This window comes from Medicago sativa, chromosome 5 (assembly GCF_051527215.1).
Source record: "Medicago sativa cultivar Bolivia chromosome 5, Bolivia_mono, whole genome shotgun sequence".
Taxonomy (NCBI): Eukaryota; Viridiplantae; Streptophyta; class Magnoliopsida; order Fabales; family Fabaceae; genus Medicago; species Medicago sativa.
In genome coordinates this window covers 40,620,972-40,643,858 of record NC_140753.1, presented here as the reverse complement: position 1 = coordinate 40,643,858, position 22,887 = coordinate 40,620,972, and the positions used below count along the sequence as shown (strand labels likewise).

Sequence of the window (22,887 nt, the reverse complement as noted above, 5' to 3'; positions counted from 1 at the left end):
AGCAGTTTTGGATGGGGGGAAAAATCGGGCAAGGAATGCTTGCCTCATCTGATCCCATGAAGTAATGGAACCGACTTCGAGGGAATGGAACCAAGCGCTAGCTCTATCCCTTAAGGAAAAGGGAAAGAGATGAAGTCTTACAGCCTCTTGGTTCTCCTTCATGGTTCCACTAATTCATAGAAAAACAGATATGTGAAGATTGGGATCCTCGGTGGGGGATCCCGAAAATTGGTTTTGCTGCACCAAGTTAAGTAGGGCAGGCTTTATTTCAAAGTTGTCATCCTCAACCGTTGGGTACACAATAACAGCTTGTGGCTCAGTCGTAGATGGCGTTGCATACTCTTTCAGAGTGCGATTAGCCATGGCGGTGTTATTTCGTGCGTCTCTCTTTCGTTTATGCAAATATCTTTCGATCTAGGCGATTATTACCACTCGATTTCTGGTTTTTCGCATAAAAAATTGAGAACCCAAGAAGTTAACGATAACAGAAAAAAGTTAAAAATAAAAATAAAAAAAAGGAAAAAGAAGAAGAGAGAAATCTAATCACTAAAGAAAAGTTAATTAAATTAGTTAACTCCCCGGCAACGGCGCCAAAAACTTGATAGGCCCAAACCGCAAGTGCACGGCCTATCGAAGTAATAGTAGTAAGAAGAGTATCGTTTCGCTAGGGAGTTGTTCAATTCAATTAACCTTTAAAGAATGATTAGAGGAGAAGAAAGTTTAGTAAAAGGAGGTTTATTTGCTGAAGGTAAATAACAATAATGATAAAGAGCCTTGGGATCATTGGTTCATCATAATAACGAATCTTTTCACAAGCAAGCCTTAAACTTATAATTATGCTTTAATCTTAATTTCTAAGGACAAGTTTCTCTTTAGCATATCACAGCTTCTCTCGAAGTCAGTGAGTGTATCCCTCCAACAACCACACCTATTCTCATGGGTGATTGCCTTTGGGACCCTTGAAGATCGAAACTTTATGTGTCCCAAGGTTTGCTAGACTATTCTCATGTTTCGCAAACCTTGTCTAAATTCACTTGTTCGAATATCAAAGCTCCGCGTTCGCTTTATGAATTGATATTTGAGATGATGAATTAACCATTATCAAACCCTCGGCGTTCGCTTCCACAGTTTGATAATAATTAATTCATGTTAAAGCGGTGAATTTAGATTAGGAATTAAGGTAACATATAATTAGGGTTTAAGGCTTGGCTTGATCCGGATTACGTCATTAGACTTATCCAACAATCCCAAGACAAAGAAGTCTACTCATTCATGTTCATCGTAGACATGAGGGAAGAAGAGAGAAAACGGTAAAGTAAATTGCAAAGAAGAAAGTAAATAAAATAAAGACTTTTATTGAAATAATACTTAAAATATTCAAAGGAAAGGTGAATGTTTATGGTGGAGAGCTACTCTATTTATAGCTTTACAATCGACTTAGAAACTAAGCAACTAAAAGGGCAAAACAGTAAAGCTGCAACAGGGTAACTTGGGCTTGAAGAAAAGCAGCAAAAGTGGCTTCTGGAGGTGGCACGGCCGTGCCACATGTTGGCACGGGCCGTGCCAAGCTTCTGACTTGGTGGGAATATATTTTTGTCTCGTATCTTTGTATTTTTGCACTGTATTTCCTCCAGTCCTCTTTCTTTTGCTCCAAGACACCTTCCACTATATATTCGTTCCTAAAATATAATAAAAAGCAATTTGAAGTAAAATATTCAAAAAGGAAATAAATTGCAATAAAATCAAGGGGGCTTCTATGGTGAAGTTACTTTTGTGACTTTTTTGGAAAAGTCGCTTATGTGGCTTAATGGGAGAGTGCCACGTGGATGTCTTTTTAAATCGGTTATTTGGAACAACGATTTTAAAAAGTTTTTGTTTTAAGAAAAAAGATATTTTTAATTACTTTTTTATTATTGTTTTCATTTTTATCCCTTTAGGATTGTGTTCCTGGCTCTGATACCAGATTTGAAGTGGGGTTTTCAGCGGAATTTTCTCGAGCTTCTTTTAGAAGTTTCTCGATGTTATCTAAACCTTGAAAAGGTTGTAGAAGTATTTTTGCTCTTTTTCTTTGAATTTCTATTTTTTGGATAGATGTGTTGACGGAATTTTCTTCTATTTCATTTTCTAGATCTTCAATTAGATCTATATGTGTTATCATTAAAGATTGAGCTTTATATATTATTTTTTTGAATGTTATTAGATCATAATACCATTCTATGTCACTTACTAGATGTTTCAACCTAGTTTTAAATAACCTTAGTTCTTCTTTTAATGTTAAACCAGGCATATTTATTGGTGGATTTGCCAGCGTAGGTTTTCTTGTTCTAACATTTGTTCGGTTTTTATTTGTTTTAACTTTTCTTTGATTTTTGTTAAACCTTGAAAGGGTTCTAAAAGCATTTTTGCTTTTTCTTGCTGAATACTTGTAAGAGTATCCAAATCTTCTATTTCTTCTAATAACTTAGAAATAGAATCTATATGGTAGAGTATTAGATCTTGTGCAGCAAAAAGAATTTGTTTTAACATAATTCTTTCATTTTGAAAATTTATTTCAGAAACTATATCTTCTAGTTTTTTCTTATAGAGTTGTAACTCCGTTTTTAGATTTAATCCAGGCATTTTAACTTTTATAGTTTTTGATTAATATTATTAACCTGTATCGATAAAGTTTTTATAGAATCTTGTAGATCTTTGAGCTCTTTCTCTCTGTTTATTTCGAAATCCTTTCTAGGAGGTTCGAATGAAGTATTATTTAAGGATGAGGTATCATCAAATATATTTTGAGAACTTAATGATTTAAAATCTTTTAGATTAGGTGATGCCATTCGAAGGCTTTGGCTTTTAAGCAATGGTTTTTCTGTTTCTTCAAACATATTCTTTTCTGCTTTTATTAAGGAAAAGCTATTTCTTGCGAAATTTTTATAGATTGGTGATTCCAGAGAAACTAATGGCTTAAACAACTCATCAATATGAATTGTATCTTTTCCTAGGAATTCTATGCTTTGGTGTGAATTACTCAGAGCATAATTAATTCTATAATAAATTGTAAAAGGATGATTACCTTCTTTCATGAATTTTGAATTTTCCATTTTATAATGAAAAACTATGGATCTATATCTTTTAAGGATAATCCTATTTGTAAATTTATATCAAATTTTATTTTTCCATCTTTAAGATTACATTTTCCTTTTGCAATTATTGCATGGTTTTTGTCTAAAATCCTAGAGTCTTCTAGGGCTATTTCTAAAGGTGAATTAATACCTTTCATGAAGGTACTTTTGATTAAGAATTGAATGGTTGATATATGAATATAACCAATTTTTCTTCTTTCGTTTTCGGAAAACGTTTCAAGTCTCTTTATGATTTGTTCTTTGTTTATAGTGGATATAGCTATTCTTCCATTAGTTGTTTCAATAGGAATTGCTTCTTCCCCTGTTACTATTCCAAATTTCAGAATATTTTTTCTTGAAATAAATTCTCTCAATTTACTAAATTTTCTTTTAAAATTTTCTTCAGCAGTTAAAGACAAATCTGCTTCTTCTATTTTATTATCTATTATGCTATCAACATAATAACTAGATGTTCCTTCAAAGTATGAGATTTCAGACATGTTTTATAATAATATACAATAAATTCATACCTGATTATTTCTTCAGAAATATGGTTGATTTTTGCTTCAGCAATTTGATTTCTTCAGCAGTTTTTTCTGCTTGTGTTTGAGTTTTTCCCAACTCAGGGCGAATTTCTCCAGAGTATTACCTCAAGAATTCTCAGCTATAGTGTTTTACCACTATAGGACCATTAGTTCTTAAAACTAAGAGGCAAGCTCATATCAAACTGATATAACTTATATTGCTTCAATTCATGGTGGTTACAAATGAGCTTCGAGGCCCTTATTTATAGGATGAGAGACTCACAAGTTGGCCTTCATAGTTGGCACAACGTCTCTTTCCTTTACAGCACACGGAAAAGAAATGACATGACAGAAAGAAGAAAACGACAAAGAAAATTATATTACATAATTGCCTTAGAGATAAGGCTTATCTCTAAATGGGTCCCATGCCCACTAATTTTCTACATTTTCTTCGTTGTTTAGTGAAACGTCACTATCATACAATGATTCTTTGTCTGCCACGTTTTTTATGTCTTTTGCACACCACTTACATTGGCGTCCTTTGTATTTTTGAAAGTGTCGGCAGCACTCCTGTTGGATTGGGTCGGGTAGACGGCCCAAGTCTGTTTCAAGCCCACTAAAGTTTTCTTCGAACTTTAGAATTTGCTGAAGGTGTTCTTCTCTTGCTTGTTTTCTTGAGTCGCTGTAGACTAGAAAACTTTCTTTTGCAGTGATTACCCTGAAGTTAGGTAATTTTGATCCAAATCTAACGAGAGTATCATAGAATTTTTCCATTTGATGCAGAAAACATTCTGGTCTTGGATCTACATCTCTTCCATCATTTGTTGGATATGAATGATTTGAAATGCCAATCTTGATTAAGTGTCTGGCTTTAATAACTTCATCGTCTTCAAACCATGGATAAGTTGAAGTAAAAGATAAAAAGAACTCTTTACCTTTTGCGAAGCTATTGTTGAATTTATAAGCGATTTCGCCTATATCTTTTGGAAGAAGTTCTAGTTCATGAATTTTTCTTCCTGCATCTTCTTGAAGATACATTGTTTTAATCATTCCACAATCATAGAATGATCTGACTAATTCTTTGCTTACGCCTCGGACTGTTACAGCTTTTACTTCTATCCCGTTGTTGCTGGGATAAAAACATTCTGTTTTTAATTCTTCTGAGTAGTTGGTTAACCATCTCCAGTTTTTGTAGTAGTCTCCAATGGTGACTTCTTTAACAAATTTGCTTTCTCCATAGATAATTCTATCTACAGATATTTTCTTCTTAGTCTCCATTTTTGATGGCTGGACTATATTGTTTGCTGTTGCAACTTCTTTGTAAACAGCGTTGTAGGCTGTTTTTGCTTCTTCAAGGGTCTCATAACCTTTGTATCTGACATTTTTGCCATTTGTATGTAACTTTGTGGTTTCCCAGTTTTGGTAGATACCTTTCATAGGTCCATCAAAAATCACATAAGCTTTCTTTTTGCCTCCAAGTTGACTGTCAATTTTTTGGTTGGTTTGTTGATCAATGGATTCTGTTTCTTTTCCATTTTTTCTTTCATCTTCTTCAACTTTATCAGCCCAAGATGTTTTTGGTAAATCTGCAAGGACAGTTGTTGGGGTTGTTGAAGATTTCCATCCTCTTGGTTCTATTGACTCAATTGGGGTGTTTGACTCTTTTGGAGCTGAGTATTTTACATAGTAGTTGAATTTTCCAGAATCTTGACCTAGCAGATCCCAGTTTTCACTATTTTTAGATTCTGAAACTGTTGATGTTTCTTTTTTACAAAGTTTTTCAAGGTTTTGAATTGTTAATATCATCTCCCCCTCTTCAGAAAGAAGAGTTTCAAAACGATTTTTTGCAGAGGCAATTTGCTCCTGTTTTTGTCTGAGAGAATTCTGTAGTGTTTTTATAGCTGCTTCCATTCTCTTGTCAATGCATCTGCAAAGCAATTCTTTTCAGATTTTATATATTCAATATATGGGTGAAACGGCTGGAGTTTCATCTGCCATCTTACAAGTCTTCCATATTTATAATTAACACGAAGGTCATATTTCCAAAATCCGGTTACATATTTGGAATCTGTTCTTAATAAAAATCTGGTTGGAATTAATTCCATTTGCCATTTTGTTAAAACTTTAACACAACTTAATGTTTCTAATTCATGAATTGGATATCTTGTTTCGGTATCTGTAAATGATCCTGAAACATATTTACAAAGTAAAAGATCTTCATCTTTTATCTTATTTTTAATATTTTCATAAGAATAATCAATCTTAGTATCTTTTGATACTAATTTTTCTGATGAATCAGATAGTTTGTCCAATTTCTCTTTCGAGCTACTAGACTTAGCGTACTGGGTTGCTCCAGTATCTTTCATTCCTTGTTGATGGGTTACATCATCAACATAGTTTCCCGAATCATCAAGATTCAATATCGCTTTACCATTAGGTAGAGCTCTCATACAACCTGCCCAGGTTGTTTTATCAGCATCAATCTCAACAATTAAAAAATCATTTTCTGTTGGATTGTATAGGCTGGGTAAAACTTTAATTTTTCTTTTAATAGTTTTTACAGTTAGAGTATCTTGTTCAGTCCATGACCATGGAACCTTTTCAGATATCTTTTTCTGTAAAATCTTTCTTTTAGTTGCCAAATTTTTGAAAAATCCTTCATTGGCAATATAATTCAAACATCCTAAAAATCTTTGAATTTGTTTTCGATCTTTCAATTCATCAGGGAAAGCTTGAATCTTTTCCTGAACATGTGGAGATAAATCGAGAGTGCCATTTTCTTTAAAAATAAGGCCTAAATACTCGATTTCTTTTTTTTGCTAATTGTGATTTCTTTTTTGAAATAACAATTCCCTTTTCTGAAATTCTATTTAAAACAATTTCTACATCTTTAAGATGTTGTTCTTTAGTTCCTTTTGTAAAAACTAAAATGTCATCAATATATGCCAAACATATATGTTCTAATCCTCTAAGAGCATTATCCATAAATCTTTGGTATATAGATGGTGCTTGTTTTAGTCCAAATGGAAGGACATTCCATTGGTAATGACCTTGTGGACATGAAAAAGCTGTTAAAGGCTTAGTTCCTTCTGAAAGTCTGATTTGATAGTATCCTGATTTTGCATCAAAAGATGAAAACCAATCACATCCTTTTATTTTTTGCAAAATATAATCCTTTCGTGGTAATTTATAAGAATCTCCGATTGTAGCATCATTGAGTTTCTTATAATTTATCACCATTCTAGATTTTCCTCTTTTTATTTCATTGTGATTTGTCACATAAAAAGCGGGTGCTGAATGTGGACTTGCAGATGGAGTAATTAACTTCTTTTCTTGAAGTTCTTTTATATCTTTTTGAAATTCTAATTTATCTTGTACTGAATAAGGCATTTTATATCTTACATTAATCTCCTTATTGGGATCTCGTAATTTAATGGTAACAAGTTCATGATTTGTATTTTTTAGATTATCCAAAGGATCTTCTGAACATACAGTATCAAGTTTTTGTTCTATTTCTTCAAGATTTAAAAAGAACTTTCCTTCCTCCCAAATACTCTTTAGGTTTATAAGATTTTCAGAAATTAATTGAATAATCTCATTTCTAGTTATAATTTTTGTAGTTATAACTTTTGTCTTTTCTTTGGGGTTTGCTAAATTTTTCCAAAGTAAAGAAATAGTTTTTACATTTTGCACAAATGGTGCATATAACTTTAAAAAGTTATTTCCAATGATTAGATCTAATCCTGAATCATGGAGATAAATTGTTGGTATGAAGAATTCATGACCTTCTATAGTAATTGAGATGTTTCTCAAAACAAACCATATTTGATGTTTTGACTTATCTTTAACAATTATTTCTTTGGGTTTTTGTAGCTCTTCCCAATTTCTTGATATATTTCGTTTTCCAAAACATAACGTTGCGCCTGTATCTAAATAGGCTAAAATTTCCTTCTTGCGAAATTTTACTTTGATAAAGGTAGCACTAGGGTTTCCTTTACTCAAAATCTTGGTTTTGCTCATCTTCGGAATCTGTACAAAGTTCATAGAAACTTTGTTGCTCCCAATCAGAATCTGAATCTGATTCTACTGGTTCATAACCTATTCTATAGATCATGTTTAAAACTTGTTTCTTTTCTTTAGAAACTTTCTTTGGACATTCATTAGCATAATGTCCTGTTTCATGGCATAGCCAACATGTGCATGATTTGTTACCTTTAGGACAAGTTTTATTTTTTCTAGGGTATTCCCTTTTTCTTCTATAGAATCTTTTCTTCCTATGTTTCTTTTTATCATAGGAAAATCTTTTAAATTTCTTTCTTCTAGGATATTTTATTTTTCTCCTATTTTTGTCACAACCATATGCTCCAATTTTTCCTTGGATTCTATCACAGCATAATCCTATTTGTGCATCTCGTTTTGATTGTTTCTTTAGGCACTGTTCTTGCATCCAATTTCTAAGGATAGAAATTCTAGCTCCTAAAGTATTTTTAACCTTTCCTGAGGATACTGCATTATTAAATTCGGTTTGAATTATTTGGGACATTGCCATAGGTAATTTTTGGTAGAATAATTCGACAACCCTTTGGCTTTCTCTAGTGTCTTTATTTAAATCATAATATAATTGTGAAAATTCACAAATATAATTTTCTATGTAACAAGGATTACATATGGATAAATTCATTATTCTCCATAATTTTTCAGTGTTAAAGGCGATATTTGAATCTATCGTATCTTGCCATCGTTTGAATTCATTTAAAAGCCATTCAAAGACTTTATTTATCATATCCATACTGTTTTCTGCAGTTTGTTCTTCTTCAGGTTTTTCAGCCAGAAATTTATATGCATTACCTTCTGTTCTACACAAAAGATAATTAAAAATCTGATTTGGTTTTAGACCTTTTAAATCACTATCTAACTGTATTTGGATAGTATTTTTATTATACCAGTTTTTTATGGCTTGGACAAGATTGTCAACACAATCAATATTTAGAATTCCACTTCCATCATTTACACTATGTTTGGGAATATAATTCATAGGAATTCTTTGGAATTTAGCTTGAGAAAATTCTCTATGGAATTCTGTATTCCAATTATAAGAGGGTCCTCTTTTTGTTCCTGAGCTTTCGCCCATTTCTAATTGTTCTATTTTAACGAAATTTCCATCGTCTTTTGATTCATCATCAGAACTAAAGTCGTAGACAAAATCTTCTAGATCTTTAGGTTCAGGTTCTTCCTTAATGGAATCTTTTCACTTATGTCTAAAGTAGCCATAAGTTGATCTAATTTTTCGAGTTGATACTCTATATTTTCTTCTATACTCATTTCTTATAGTTAAAAAATAGAGTTTTTTCAATTTCTTCAATCTTTTCCTTATTCTTCCCCCCTTCTTGAAGAGAAAGATGTTGTTTACAACAATTTTTTATCAGATAATTAATCATGTCAGTTATATTGTTTAATTGAGGGTTAAAAGAATGATATATATGAGGATATTTATGATTCTCATTTTTGTTATAACATGGAAAATCTCTTTCCATATTTACCCAAGTTTCATAGGGTCTTTCTAATCCTTGCTCATAATCTTTTGTGAATAAACTATTTTGTTTAAAGATTTGAGGTAAGGTTTCAAGAAAAGAAATTTGTCTTTCAAATCTCTCATTTAATTTCTTGGTTTCGTCAAGCAAAGCCTTGACTCTGGTTGTGAGTGTATTGTTTTCTTCACTCATCTAGCTAATTCTTTAAGTTTATCCTTTAAATCTTGAGCTAATCCTTTATATTCATTATATAAAAAATGATCTTCATTTTCATGGCTTTCATATAAATATTTATCTAAAAAATATTCAGCCGTTTTATCACACCATCTAATTTGTGCTTTTACTAGTGTAATATCTTGATAATTTGGACATAATATAAAGGGTTGTAAAATACACTTCCCTGTTGGTCCTTTAATAAATTCCATTATTTACTTAGACTTTTAAAGCCGGTTTTTGAACAAACTGATTTAAAAGATTTGACTTTATTGGAAAAGTCATTTGGGTGACTGCACCGTAGAATTTCCTTAAAATCAAATCAAATCTTTAATAAAACTAAACTAAATAATGCAATAAAATCAACTAATTAATGACTCATCAAAGCGCAGAAAGTTGATGTTAAGTTTGTGGACTTGTTGGTTGCTGATAATCAGACTGAAGATCGTGACTTTAAGGTCGATGATCAAGGCGTGTTGAGATTTCGAGGTAGGATTTGTATTCTAGACAACGATGAGATGAATAAGATGATTCTTGAAGAGAGTCATAGAAGTATCTTGAGTATTCATCCGGGAGCTACAAAGATGTATCATGATTTGAAGAAGTTGTTTTGGCGGTCTGGACTGAAATGTGATGTGGCACAGTTTGTGTATTCATGTTTGATTTGTCAGAAGTCGAAAGTTGAGCATCAAAAATCTGTTGGATTGATGACACCTTTAGATGTGCTAGAGCGGAAATGGGATAGCATATCCATGGATTTTGTGACGAGTTTACCGAATACTCCTAAAGGGAATGATGTCATTTGGGTGATTGTTGATAGATTGACGAAGTCGGCTCATTTTATTCCGATTAATATTAGTTTTCCTGTAGCACAGTTGGCTGAGATTTATATTCGAGAAATAGTGAAGTTGCATTGTGTTCCTTCGAGCATTGTGTCAGATAGAGATCCAAGGTTTACTTCTAGATTTTGGAAGAGTTTGCAAGAGGCTTTAGGTTCTAAATTGAGGTTGAGTTCGGCGTATCATCCACAAACAGATGGTCAGTCGGAAAGAACGATTCAGTAGTTGGAAGACTTGTTGAGAGTTTGTGTTCTTCAGCAAGGTGGAACTTGGGATAGCCATCTACCGTTGATAGAGTTCACGTACAATAACAGTTACCATTCTAGTATTAGAATGGCACCATTCGAGGCTTTGTATGGTCGGAGGTGTAGAACTCCGTTGTGTTGGTTTGAGTCAGGTGAGAATGTGGTTTTAGGACCAGAAATTGTCCAACAAACTACTGAGAAGGTAAAGATGATCCAAGAAAAGATGAAAGTGTCGCAGAGTCGACAAAAGAGTTATCACAATAAGCGTAGAAAAGACCTTGAGTTTCAAGAGGGAGATCATGTGTTCTTAAGAGTTACTCCCATGACCGGTGTGAGTCGTGCATTGAAGTCAAAGAAGTTGGCTCCGAGATTTATTGGACTGTATCAGATATCAGAAAGAGTTGGAACAGTGGCTTATCGAGGGAGTTTACCACCACATCTTTCTAATTTGCATGATGTGTTTCATGTGTCACAACTTCGAAAGTATGTCCCGGACCCATCTCATGTGATCCAAAGAGATGATGTACAAGTTAGAGATAACCTTACGGTTGAGACCTTACCAGTGAGGATTGAAGGTCGCGAAGTGAAGAAGTTAAGAGGCAAGGAGATACCATTTTTTAAAGTCGTTTGGGACGGAGCAACTGGTGAAAGCTTGACGTGGGAGCTTGAGAGTAAGATGCTGGAGTCTTATCCAGAGTTGTTTGCGTGAGGTATATTTTCTAGGACGAAAATTCTTAATGTTGGGGAGATTTGTAACGCCCTCCTTGATTATTTAATTATTTTAATGAGTTTTAGCATATATTTATATGTGGTTTATGTGATTTATGAGATTTACGTGATTCATATGATTTTTGTGTGAATTAAGTGGATTATATGATTTATGTGAGTTATATCATTTTTAGAGATATTATGAGGTGATGTGACTTATTTTATTATTTAATAAAATAAGATTTGAAAATAAAATAATTATTGAGATGTGGGGCTGTTTTATAAATTTAGAGAGTTTAGTCGTTAAGAGGAAATAGAAAGAATAGAAGAAGGTGTTATAAATAGAGAAGTTAGGTTTAGAGAAAGACATAATGTACTATCAGTTTTGGTGGAAAAGGAAGAAAAATCAAGAGAAGAGGAGAGAACCCTGGAGGCTGCCGATTTCATCTATTATAAGGTAAGGGTGAGACTATCTTTCACTAATATTAAGTTTGTAAATCATTACGTTGCATCTAACATGCTTTAGGATGAGTTTGTGAGATTATGAGAAATTAGGTTTTGAGTGAGGATTGATGATTATATGATGGAAAACCAATGAATTCATGTAAGAATCATGTACAGACCTTAGATAATCCATAAGGTGATGTTTAGAAGTTGTTTTGAGGTTAGAACCATGTGATTAGAGGAAAATTTGTAAAAAACTGAATTCTGTCCGAGCTGACATTCATCGCTCGCAACGGCGAGTAACGTAACTCGCCTCGCGAGCTATGAACTTCATCGCTCGCCTCGCGAGTAAAAGAGCTCGCAACCACGATCAACCCAGTAGAAAATCTGATTTCATAAATTGATGTTTTGGGTCAAGTTTTATATGGTTTAGAGTGACTTAATAGTTATAAGAATGATTAGGCAAGTTTTTGGATTTAATCTGGGCATGAGGAAGTTAAAAATGGGATTTTTGGGTGTAAAATGTCAAGAACCCGAGAGCTACCAGAATCTAGCTCACCTCGCGAGCACCTGAGCTCGCAACAGCAAGTAGTCCAATTTGTGAACTCGCAACAGCGAGTAAATGAGCTCGCCTCGCGAGCAACTCAATAACAGACAACCTTGTTAGGTTTTTGCGATCCTTTTCGCACGTGTAGTCTTGAGATGAACTTGGATTAGGGAATGAAGGTTGTTTAGAATATTAGAAGCTGTCCAGAAGCCTAAGTTGAGATGGCTAAGATTATTTAATGATGTGATATTGTTATTTATGCACTATATGTGTTATTTATGATGCTTATGTTGATGTGATGCTTAAGATGCTATTGTTATCATTTGATACTGTTATGTTATGATGCTGATATGATATGACTTTATAAGTTCTGCATATGTTACTATTGATCTTTATTAAGATATAAATGTCGGTCTAAGTCAAGGAGTTATAAGATGTTCATGAAGTTTCTAAGACGTAAGATGTTGAGTCCATGCATACTCATTTCAAGATGAGGGCTCATGCCCTAGAGATTTTGCTCAACCAGAGACGAGGGCTCATGCCCTATGAGCTTTTGCTCAATAGCGACGAGGGCTTATGCCCTAGGAGTATATTTATACTCATAAGCGACGAGGGCTTATGCCCTAGATTGGTACCACATGCATTTGCATTTCATGATGATTCGAGATGGTTTAAGATGTTAAGAGTTGCATAGTCGAGTTTAGATGCATTGTCGAGTCAGGATGTTAAATTGTGATGTTTTAACGAAGTGACTAAAGATGTAATATGATTATGATGTTATGTGACGATGATTATGACTGATGTATGATGATATATTTGTTAAGATGAATTGATGATAAATATGTATTTGAAAATAATTGTTGAATTATATGAAATTTGAGTTGTTAAATGTAATTTATGATTTATATACTTAATATTATTGTTTGAGAAATCTCACCCCTTCTGCTTGAAAATGTTGTTCTTCGTATGGGTAACTTTCAGGTAATCAAGATTAGGTGTGGTCGTGAGTAGACTCCTCACAAGTGTGTCCTTAGGTGCTCTGATACGTAACGGGATGGGAGTTTTGACATGTTTTCTATTCCTTACGTATTGTTTTATGATATTTTTAATGAAGTTGTTAGATTGAACTGATTATGATGTTTTAGACTATTTATGAGACTTTTATGATGAGGCCTTATGTGCCAAAGACTATTTTTAGATGTCGAATAATTCCGCTGCAAGATATTAAGTACTTTGTTGATTGAATTTTTGAAGGATAAATTATTATTTAATCCATTTATTATTTTTATAAAATGTGACATTCCGTTTACGATGAATTACTCTGATTTTATTATGAAATTTTTATGTTGGGAAAACGGGGTGTTACAAAAAGGGTTGGAACCCGTAACAATTTTTGACAGAAACTGAGACAACACGCTTAAGCGTGCTGCAGCGTGCTCTAAGCGTGCAGCTTTTGGGGTTAGGACGCTTAAGCTTGCTCCAAGCGTGCTAAGTCCATAAGCTACTGGAACTTGGACGCTTAAGCGTGCAGACCACGCTTAAGCGAGCAGCACCCTGTTCAGTAACTTTTGATTTTTCGTTTTGTGCACTTGGGGACCAATCCGAGCTTTCTAAAATGTTTCTGTTAACTTGTTTAACCTCTGTTTATGCACTTAATCCTACTGGAACTTCATTTGAATCAAATTGGACTTGAATTTGTGAAATTCGTTAAACTTTTGAAAAATGGTCCAAACGTCGATTTTTCCGAAAACTCGTTTTTCTCCGGAAATTAAAGTAGGATTAAAGTTGTATAATGTTTATATGATTTCTAAAAATGGTTGAGATTGGTTTCATCAAGTCTTAACTTGTTTTGCTTTGAAAATGAGAATTTTTGTGAAAAGTGACAAAGAGATATGAACTTTGTGATTTTCATGAATTCGTCGTATTTGGCCGGTGAAACGCCAAGGTATCCTCTACTGCACTCATAGGTGGCCTAGAGGTATACTTAGTTGAGGCATTGGAACTTGTTTACTTGGTTTTGGCTTAAAAGCTCAATTATTTCTAATGTTGTGATTTTGAAAGACGAATTTTGTTGAAAATGTTTTAAGAGTCGATTGCTTTATGAATCCTTTATGGATGGTTGATATAATTTATGTGGAGATGATTGATGATGTATATATGTGATAACTATTTGTTGGTTGAAATATGGATGTTGTTGGTGATTGTATATATGTTAAGTGGTGATGAATTGTTGTCGATGCATGTATACTAAATGTTGGTGATGGTGAGGTGATTTGTTTGTGTGAACATATGCATTTGTAGTTGAGTCATATGTTCATGCATTCATGACTGATGGTGGCGAATTTTATATCCAATTGAGGTGATTACGATCTTTTTGTTGCATCGAAGGTGACGATCTTGAGGTGAATATCGTATTGCATGAGTCTTGATTGATGAATTGAATGATAAATGTTGATGATGAGTGTGCTTGTGAATTCATACTTGCAATGATTGAGGTTGTTATATGAATATGTATATGGAGCTTAAATGTTCATGATGATTAGAGGAGAATTGAATTGTTTATTTATGTCAAGTTAATTATATTGGTTATGATTGATGTCATGCTAACCTCCAGTAGTTTTGACCGCCTACTTGTCTGTATGGATGGGTAGACGTTGTGCAGGAGTAGCCCGCTTGCGGTGAGTGCTTGGATAGCGGGAGCTAGCCTCCGTAATCATTTCGGCGTCGTAGTTTAGGGCTCTGATTAGGATGTGTCGGTGTCCTATTGTTATTCCGTTAGATTATTTTATTTTAAGGTGTACTCATTGTTGAGATTTCGAGAATTCTATGATGATGTTATTTGACCATGGCATATGTATTGATTTAGAGATGTATGATTTGTATCCGCTGCGACTGATGAGATTTTATATATGCATGCATGTTGTTGTTTTGATGAGGCGTAGCGTCTATTTATTGAATATTTATTATATTCGCGTGTTTTATCGCTTTAATAGAAATAGGGCGTTACAGAATACAGGTGTCGTAATTGTTCAGGTGAACAAATATTGTAAGGTGCAGGATTTGACAGGTCATCTCAAGCATTATAGTGGAAACTCTCACAAGATTGTGAGTAGTTGACTAACCCACATTGGGTGAACCACTATAAATCTTTGTGTGTTCTTTCACTCTTCCCTATACTCTTTAATTTCAGTATACACTTCACACACAAACACATTTATTTTCTTTAAGAGTTTCTACAAAAGTACTTCAGAACTTTCTGAAGTCATTTCACTAACTTAACAATTCCAAGTAAACAACTTGAGAATTAATTTTAAGTTACAGGTTAATTTTTAAAGGGTCACAATTACAAACCCCTCTTCCTTAGGACTATTTTATTTACTTCATTTGGTATAAGAGTCTGGTTCTAAGGGTTTGAACACTTAAACAAATGTTAGAGAAAAGATTCAAGAAGTATGTCTAAAGTCAAGTACATAGCTGAAGGAGGATCATCAAATAGACCACAGCTTTTTGATGCTTCAAACTACTACTTCTGGAAAGACAAGATGGAACTCTTTCTCATATCTCAAGACACAAATATGTGGGGAGTTATTACAGATGGATACTTTGTTAAAACAACCAAAGTAGGAGTTTTCAAAGAAAAGAGTGCATGGTCAACAGATGACAAAGCTCGGGTATTGTTAAACTTTAAATCTGGACTCTTTCTATCATGTGCACTAACCATGGAGGAAAGTGAAAGAGTTGATGAATGTAAGAATGTTAAAGAGGTATGGGAGAAACTAGAATTGAAATTGGAGTCAGAAAGTTTGAAGTCTTTAAAATGAGTGAGAATGAAACCATTGATGAAATGTATGCTAGATTTACTACAATAGTAAATGAAATGAGATCTCTTGGAAAGGCATATTCCACTCATGAGAGAATCAAAAAAATATTGAGATGTCTTCCAAGTATGTGGAGACCTATGGTCACTGCAATTATTCAAGACAAAGATTTAAAATCTATAAACCTAGAAGATCACATTGGTTCACGGAGAGCTCGTGTAGTTGTACTTCAAGGAGAAAAACCAGTGAAAAAGGTAAAATCACATGCCTTGAAAGCATCTCAGTAACTGAGGATGATGTGCAAGAACCACAAGAGATAGAAGAAGTTCATGAAGAAGAAGTTGAAGATGAACTTGCACTAATCTCCAAAAGAAAACAAAGAATGCTGATGAGAAGAAATCAAATCAGAAAGAAGTTTCCAAACACCAACAATAGCACCAGAATTGAAGATGATAAAAGTCAAGTCACTTGTTTTGGATGCAACAAAACTGGACACTAGAAAAGTGATTGTCCTGACATTAAGAAGGTGCAAAGAAAACCACCCTTCAAGAAGAAGGCAATGATGATTACTTGGGATGACATGTAAGAGACATAACCTCAAGAAGATGAAGAAACCCACATGTGCTTTATGGCTCAGTCATATGATGAAGAAGAGGTAATTATCTATAAAACAGATTCTTTATATGAAGATCTTGAAAGTAAAATAGATAGTCTCTTATATGATTCAAGTTTCTTAGATAATATATGTCATTCATTAATCAAGGAACATACTGAACAAAAAGAAGAAAAAGAGAAACTTCAAAACAAGTATGGAATCTAGAAAAACCATATTTTGTAAGACTCTCAATTCAAAATGTATGAACAACAAAAAGAGTTGAACAGAAAACATAATAGCATTTCATCTAAACCTTCTGAAGTACAAAAAGAAAACACTCTTTTGAAAAAGGAAGTTGAAGATCTAAAAAATGATCGTACATGTTTTATAAAGTCCACAGAAACTTTTCAAAACTTTTTGGGATCACAAGGTGAAAGTGCTAAAAAATCTTCTTTAAGATTTAAGGATCCAAACAAAATTATTGAAAGCTTTGTACCTCAAAAGGACGAGATGATATCAAAATGTTCTTACTGTGATAAGCTAGGACATAGTGAGTCAACATGTTATCTTTAGAAAAATAAGTTTAATCTTAGTTCAGAACGTTCTCATCTCAATAGATCATAAAGTTCACAAAAGGTTGAGAAGCCTAAGAAGACATGTTTCTACTGTAACAAATCTGATCCTACAAGACAAAGTGTTACATTAAGAAAAGATATCTTAGATGAACTAACCCTCAAGGACCCAACATTACATGGGTACCTAAAATTTTTGTCTTGTCAGATGTAGGTTTTACCTCAAGGTGCAAGAACAAAGCCATGGTACTTGGATTGTGGTTGTTCTAGACACATGACAGGTGATAGGAACTGTTTTATAAGAAAAGAAGGATGGAGAACTAGTGACATTTGGAAACAATGACAAAGTTAAAACCAGAGGTAAAGGTACTATAGGTAAACTTAACTCTGCTAAAATAGAAAATGTTCCGTATGTAGAAGGTTTGAAACACAATCTACTTAGCATAGGTCAATTATGTGATAGTGGATTTGAAGTTGTCTTTAAACCTAACATATGTGAAATAAGAAAAAACTCCTCTAACAAACTATTTTTCTCTGGATCTAGGAAAAAAAAAACTTATATGTTTTAGATCTAAATGATATGCCAGTTGAATCATGTTTTATGTCTCTTGAAAAAGATAAATGGATTTGGCTCCGAAGAGCTGGTCATATAAGTATGAAAACCATTGCTAAACTTTCTCAATTTGATTTAGTTAGAGGTTTGCCTAAGATTAGCTTTGAAAAGGACAAGATCTGTGAAGCTTGTGTGAAAGGAAAACAAGTAAAAAGTAGTTTTAAAACAATTAAGTTTATTTCAACTCAAAAACCTCTAGATCTTCTTAACATTGATCTTTTTGGTCCAGTTAAAACTGCAAGTCTAAATGGCAAAAGATATGGTTTTGTTGTTGTTGATGACTTTTCCAGATTTACATGGGTTCTATTTTTAAAACACAAAGATGAATCTTTTGAAACATTTCAAAACTTTTGTAAAAGAGTTCAAAATCAAAAAGGTTCTAATATCATCACAGCAAGGAGTGATCATGGAGGTGAATTTGAAAATGCATCTTTCAAAACATTCTTTGATGAAAATGGTATTAAACATAATTTTTCTTGTGCAAGAACTCCACAACAAAAAGGAGTTGTTGAAAGAAAAAACAGAACTTTACAAGAAATGACTAGAACAATGCTAAATGAATCAAATGTTGAATATTATTTTTGGGCGGAAGCCATTAACACATCTTGCTTCATTTTGAATAGAGTTTCAATAAGAAAGTTTCTTAACAAAACCCCATATGAACTCTGGAAAAACATCAAACCTAGCATATCTTATTTTTACATATTTCGTTGTTATTGCTTCATTATGAACAAGAAAGAAAATTTGGGTAAGTTTGATCCTAAATTAGATAAAGCTATCTTTTTATGATACTCTACAACTTCCAAAGGTTATAGAGTGTGTACAATCTAAAAATCCAGACAACTGAAATTAGTATGCATATCATATTTGATGAATATGATGAACATTTTCAACCAAAAGAAAGTGAAGACACTCAAGTGCCAACAGTTCATAATGTTCCCATTCAAAACACTGTAAGTACAATGGAGAAAGAAGATGATCAGAATGTTCAGGATTAAACTCTTCAAAGTCCACCTAGAAGTTGGAGAATGGTAGGAGTTCATCCTGTAGATCAAATCATTAGAAGCACAACTGATGCTGTAAGCACCAAAATGTCCTTTCAAGATAAAAACATGGCAATGATTTCTCAATTGGAACCTAAGTCAATCAATGAAGCCATTGGTGATGACTCCTGGATTGAGGCCATGAAGGAGGAACTTTCTCAGTTTGAAAGAAACAAAGTATGGAACTTCGTTCCAAATAATCAAGGCAAAACCATCATTGGAACAAGATGGGTTTTTAGAATCAAGCTTAATAAAGAAGGTAAGGTTGTCAGAAATAAAGCAAGCTTAGTTGCTCAAGGCTACAACCAACAAGAAGGTATTGTCTATGATGAGAATTTTGCACCAGTTGCAAGGTTAGAGGCTATCAGAATTCTTCTTGCATATGCTGCACATAAAGGCATTAAACTTTTTCAAATGGATGTGAAAAGTGAATTTTTAAATGATTTTCTAAATGAGGAAGTTTATGTAAGTTAACTTTCTGGCTTCATAAATGTGGAAAACCAAATCATGTTTTTAAACTCACTAAAGCACTTTATGGTCTTAAACAAGCTCCTAGAGCTTGGTATGATAGACTTAACGCATAACCCTGACATAATCATAGTTTAAGTTTATGTGGATGATATCATTTTTGTTGAAACCAAAGAGAAAATGTTGTTGGAACAAAATGTGCTTGACATTACCCTTTAGAGTTTTGATGATAACAAGGTATTAAAAAAATTTCAATTGGATATGCTAATATTTGTTCAAGTGTGCAGGACCATAGACAAAAATTTTAGTGTCTATTTAAAATATAGGTTATGGAAGAACAAATGAGAGCAATGGAATCAACTAGAAGGAAGTTTGAAGCATCTGAAGAAAAGTGCTCCTGAAGTGATGATGTCATCAAAAGCAATATAACTAGAAGCTGAAGTTCATCAGAAGATGAGAGACTTAAAGCTTCAAAGGTTGTTCAAAGGACTTAATCATGTCTAGCATTATAGAAGATCAGAAGAGTGAAGCAACGACTAATTCAAATGAATTTGAAGACATTGGATGCTTGTTCTTTGAAGAGCGTTGACAAAGTACAACTGTACAAAATGTACAACCACTACCTCCACTACTCTGTTTGTGTCTCTGCTGTAACACCCCGTTTTCCCAACTTAAAAATTTCGTAAAAATTGTCAGAGTTTATCATCATAAACGGAGCATCACATTCAACAATACAACATTTCCAACAGTCATCATAATAGAAAATACCATTTATTAAAGCAACCTGTCTTTATAAAATCCAATAATCAAATGCAGCAGAATTTAGTTTACATCATCTCATAAAATTCTTGGCACTAAAAGGCCACAACTTAACATCTTAAATAGTCTTCATAAAATACTTCGACATTATTAAAAAGAAATACGTAACAAGGAAAAACAAAGCATCAGACAATCCCCATCTCGTTACGTATCAGAGCATCCTAGACGACACGGCGGAGATTACTCACAACTGCACTATTCTTGGTTACCTGCAAGTTACTCATACGAAGAGCAACATTTTCAAGCAGAAGGGGTGAGATTTCACATTCATTAATGGCAAATAACAATTCGTAAAAACTAATCAACATACACATGTTTAACATTAAATAAACATCAGTTAACATCATCTACTAAGGTCAGATCAAGATTATTATCATCAAGAACAGCAACAACAACTCAAGTAATCATCGTTTATATCATGTTATGACGACTCTACGATGCAACAACGACTCCTAATCTTAAACAACATCAACTTAGACAACTTCAACATGCATGTGGTACCACCAAGGCATTAAGCCCCCCATCTCTCTAAGGTCATATTTGGACCTGTCGGGCATTAAGCCCCCATCTCTAAGGTCATAAAGGACCTGTCAGGCATTAAGCCCCCATCTCTGACTATGCAACGACACACCTCTAATGCACCAACTTCATTTTTTTTAAAATGTTAAATTCATTAACAAGCATTCACAAGAATTCATCATATCAAACAGCACTCACTGGAACAACAATTAAATCAACAACATCTTTCATTTATATAGCAGAACCTACCCCATCATAGAAACCAGTCAAAATTGCAAGAATTTGCGAAACAGCAGGTATGTACTGCACTAGCTCGCGAGGCGAGCTACACTACTCGCAATGGCGAGCTCATCAGGGAAGCTCGCGAGGTGCACAACATTGCTCGCAGTGGTGAGCTAGAGGGTTACTCGCAGTGGTCATCATTCTAACTTGTTTGAGGACATTATCAAGTTGAGAATTTAGTAATATTACCTCTTTGTTTAGATCAGAGATTTTAGTCAGATGATCAATCCTTTCTTCCTGAAGATGGTCAATGATTTCTTCCTGCTCCATCACACGCCTGGAAGTGCGATCATGTATGTCTTGATAACCACGAGGCACAGTTACTTTCTCATAATCAGAATCATCATTTTCAGATTCAGGTTCCACTCTCCCAGTCATAGCACTGACACGTTTAACAGCATCACTATCAACATCTCCATCTGTTCCTTCATCATCAGACCAGGACACAATCATCCCTTTCTTTTGCTTCTTGAGGAAAGTTGCACATTCAGTTCTGATGTGACCATAACCTTCACACTCATGACATTGCACACCTTTGTATCGACTGTTTTTCTCTTCATTTTTATCATACCTTTGATTACCTTGTTGCATGTCAGTGTTCCATCTGATGTTTCGCCCATTACCTCTGGATCTGTTACTTACTTGTCTGAGAATCTTGTTAAACTGTCTCCCCAGCATTACAAAGTCCTCTGGCATATTTTCATCCTCCATGCCTTCTTCCAGTCCTTCATTATCAGCTGTGTTTGCTGTGAAGGCTATGCCTTTTCCTTTCTTCTCAAATTTGTTATCAACAACAAGCTCAAAGTTTTGAATAGAACCTATGAGCTCTTCCACCTGCATGTTGGATACGTCTTGGGCTTCCTCAATGGCCGTGACCTTCATGTCAAATCTCTTTGGCAGAGATCTGATAATTTTTCTTACCAATTTTTCATCTGACAGTTTTTCTCCAAGAGAGTCAAATGAATTGGCAATGTCAAGGACATTCATGTAGTAATCCTGTATAGTCTCATCCTCTTGCATTCTTAGACTTTCAAACTTGGTCGTCAGGAGTTGAATCCTTGAGCTCTTTACCTTGGAGGTACCTTCATGAGCGGTCTTCAGGATGTCCCAAGCATCTTTGGCAACATCACATTTTTTGATAAGTCTGAACATATTTTTGTCCACTCCATTGAAGAGGGTATTTAAGGCCTTGGAGTTAGCAAGAGACAGTTCATCTTCTGGCAGTGTCCACTCATCTTCTGGCTTCAAAACCGTAGTTTTATTCCCATCTTTGTCAAGAACAACTGGATGTTCCCAACCTTTCAACACAACCTTCCAAGTCTTGCTGTCAATAGACTTGAGATAGGCACTCATACGTGACTTCCAGTAGTCAGAGTTTGTTCCATCTAGTAACGGCGGTCTGTTAACAAAACCTCCTTCTTTCTCCATATTGCCAGAATAGATCTCCTCTGGATCTCACCCAATAACAGGCAGGGTGCCTGCTCTGATGCCAATTGTTATTCTGGCATGTTAGACTTACAAAGTTCCAAACGATGTTCCAACACAGGACACAAAAAAGCAGATGTTGTATATGATGTTTAGAATATTAAGCTAACAGACACAAACATAAAAAAGCAAATAATAGACAGGAAAGAAAAGAGGCACAGAGAAATTGTTAACCCAGTTCGGTGCAACATCACCTACATCTGGAGGCTACCAAGCCAGGAAGGAAATCCACTAGTGCAGTCCATATTCAAAAGCTCTCAGGAAACCACGTTTGCACTTATGACCTAGGAACTACCCCAACTAGACTTCAACCTAGGAACTCCTAGATCTGAGATCCCATCTCACTCCCTTACAACAGATCACAATCCCCTATGATTCCCAAATTACAGACACAAATCAAATGAGGTTACCCTCAAAAATAACAACTTGCAACCTTGCTTAAAAGCTTAGGTGCAGTTCACAATCTACCTAGCTCCTTGCTTAAAAGCTTCGGAGTAGTGCACAGTGTTACA

The 22,887-nt window shown here is 34.2% G+C and overlaps 2 protein-coding genes across 2 annotated transcripts; one reads left to right on the top strand and one right to left on the bottom strand.

Moving 5' to 3' along the window:
* The first annotated feature begins 15,613 nt into the window (after window positions 1-15,613).
* Window positions 15,614-15,982, top strand: LOC146922116 (uncharacterized). The gene has a single exon (XM_085711466.1). It carries the CDS (start codon window positions 15,614-15,616, stop codon window positions 15,980-15,982), a length of 369 nt encoding a protein of 122 aa, XP_085567592.1.
* A 4,977-nt stretch (window positions 15,983-20,959) lies between these two features.
* On the bottom strand, window positions 20,960-22,318 carry LOC146922115 (uncharacterized). The gene has a single exon (XM_085711465.1). The coding sequence runs from the start codon at window positions 22,316-22,318 to the stop codon at window positions 20,960-20,962; it is 1,359 nt and encodes a 452-aa protein (XP_085567591.1).
* Between the last annotated feature and the right edge of the window lie 569 nt (window positions 22,319-22,887).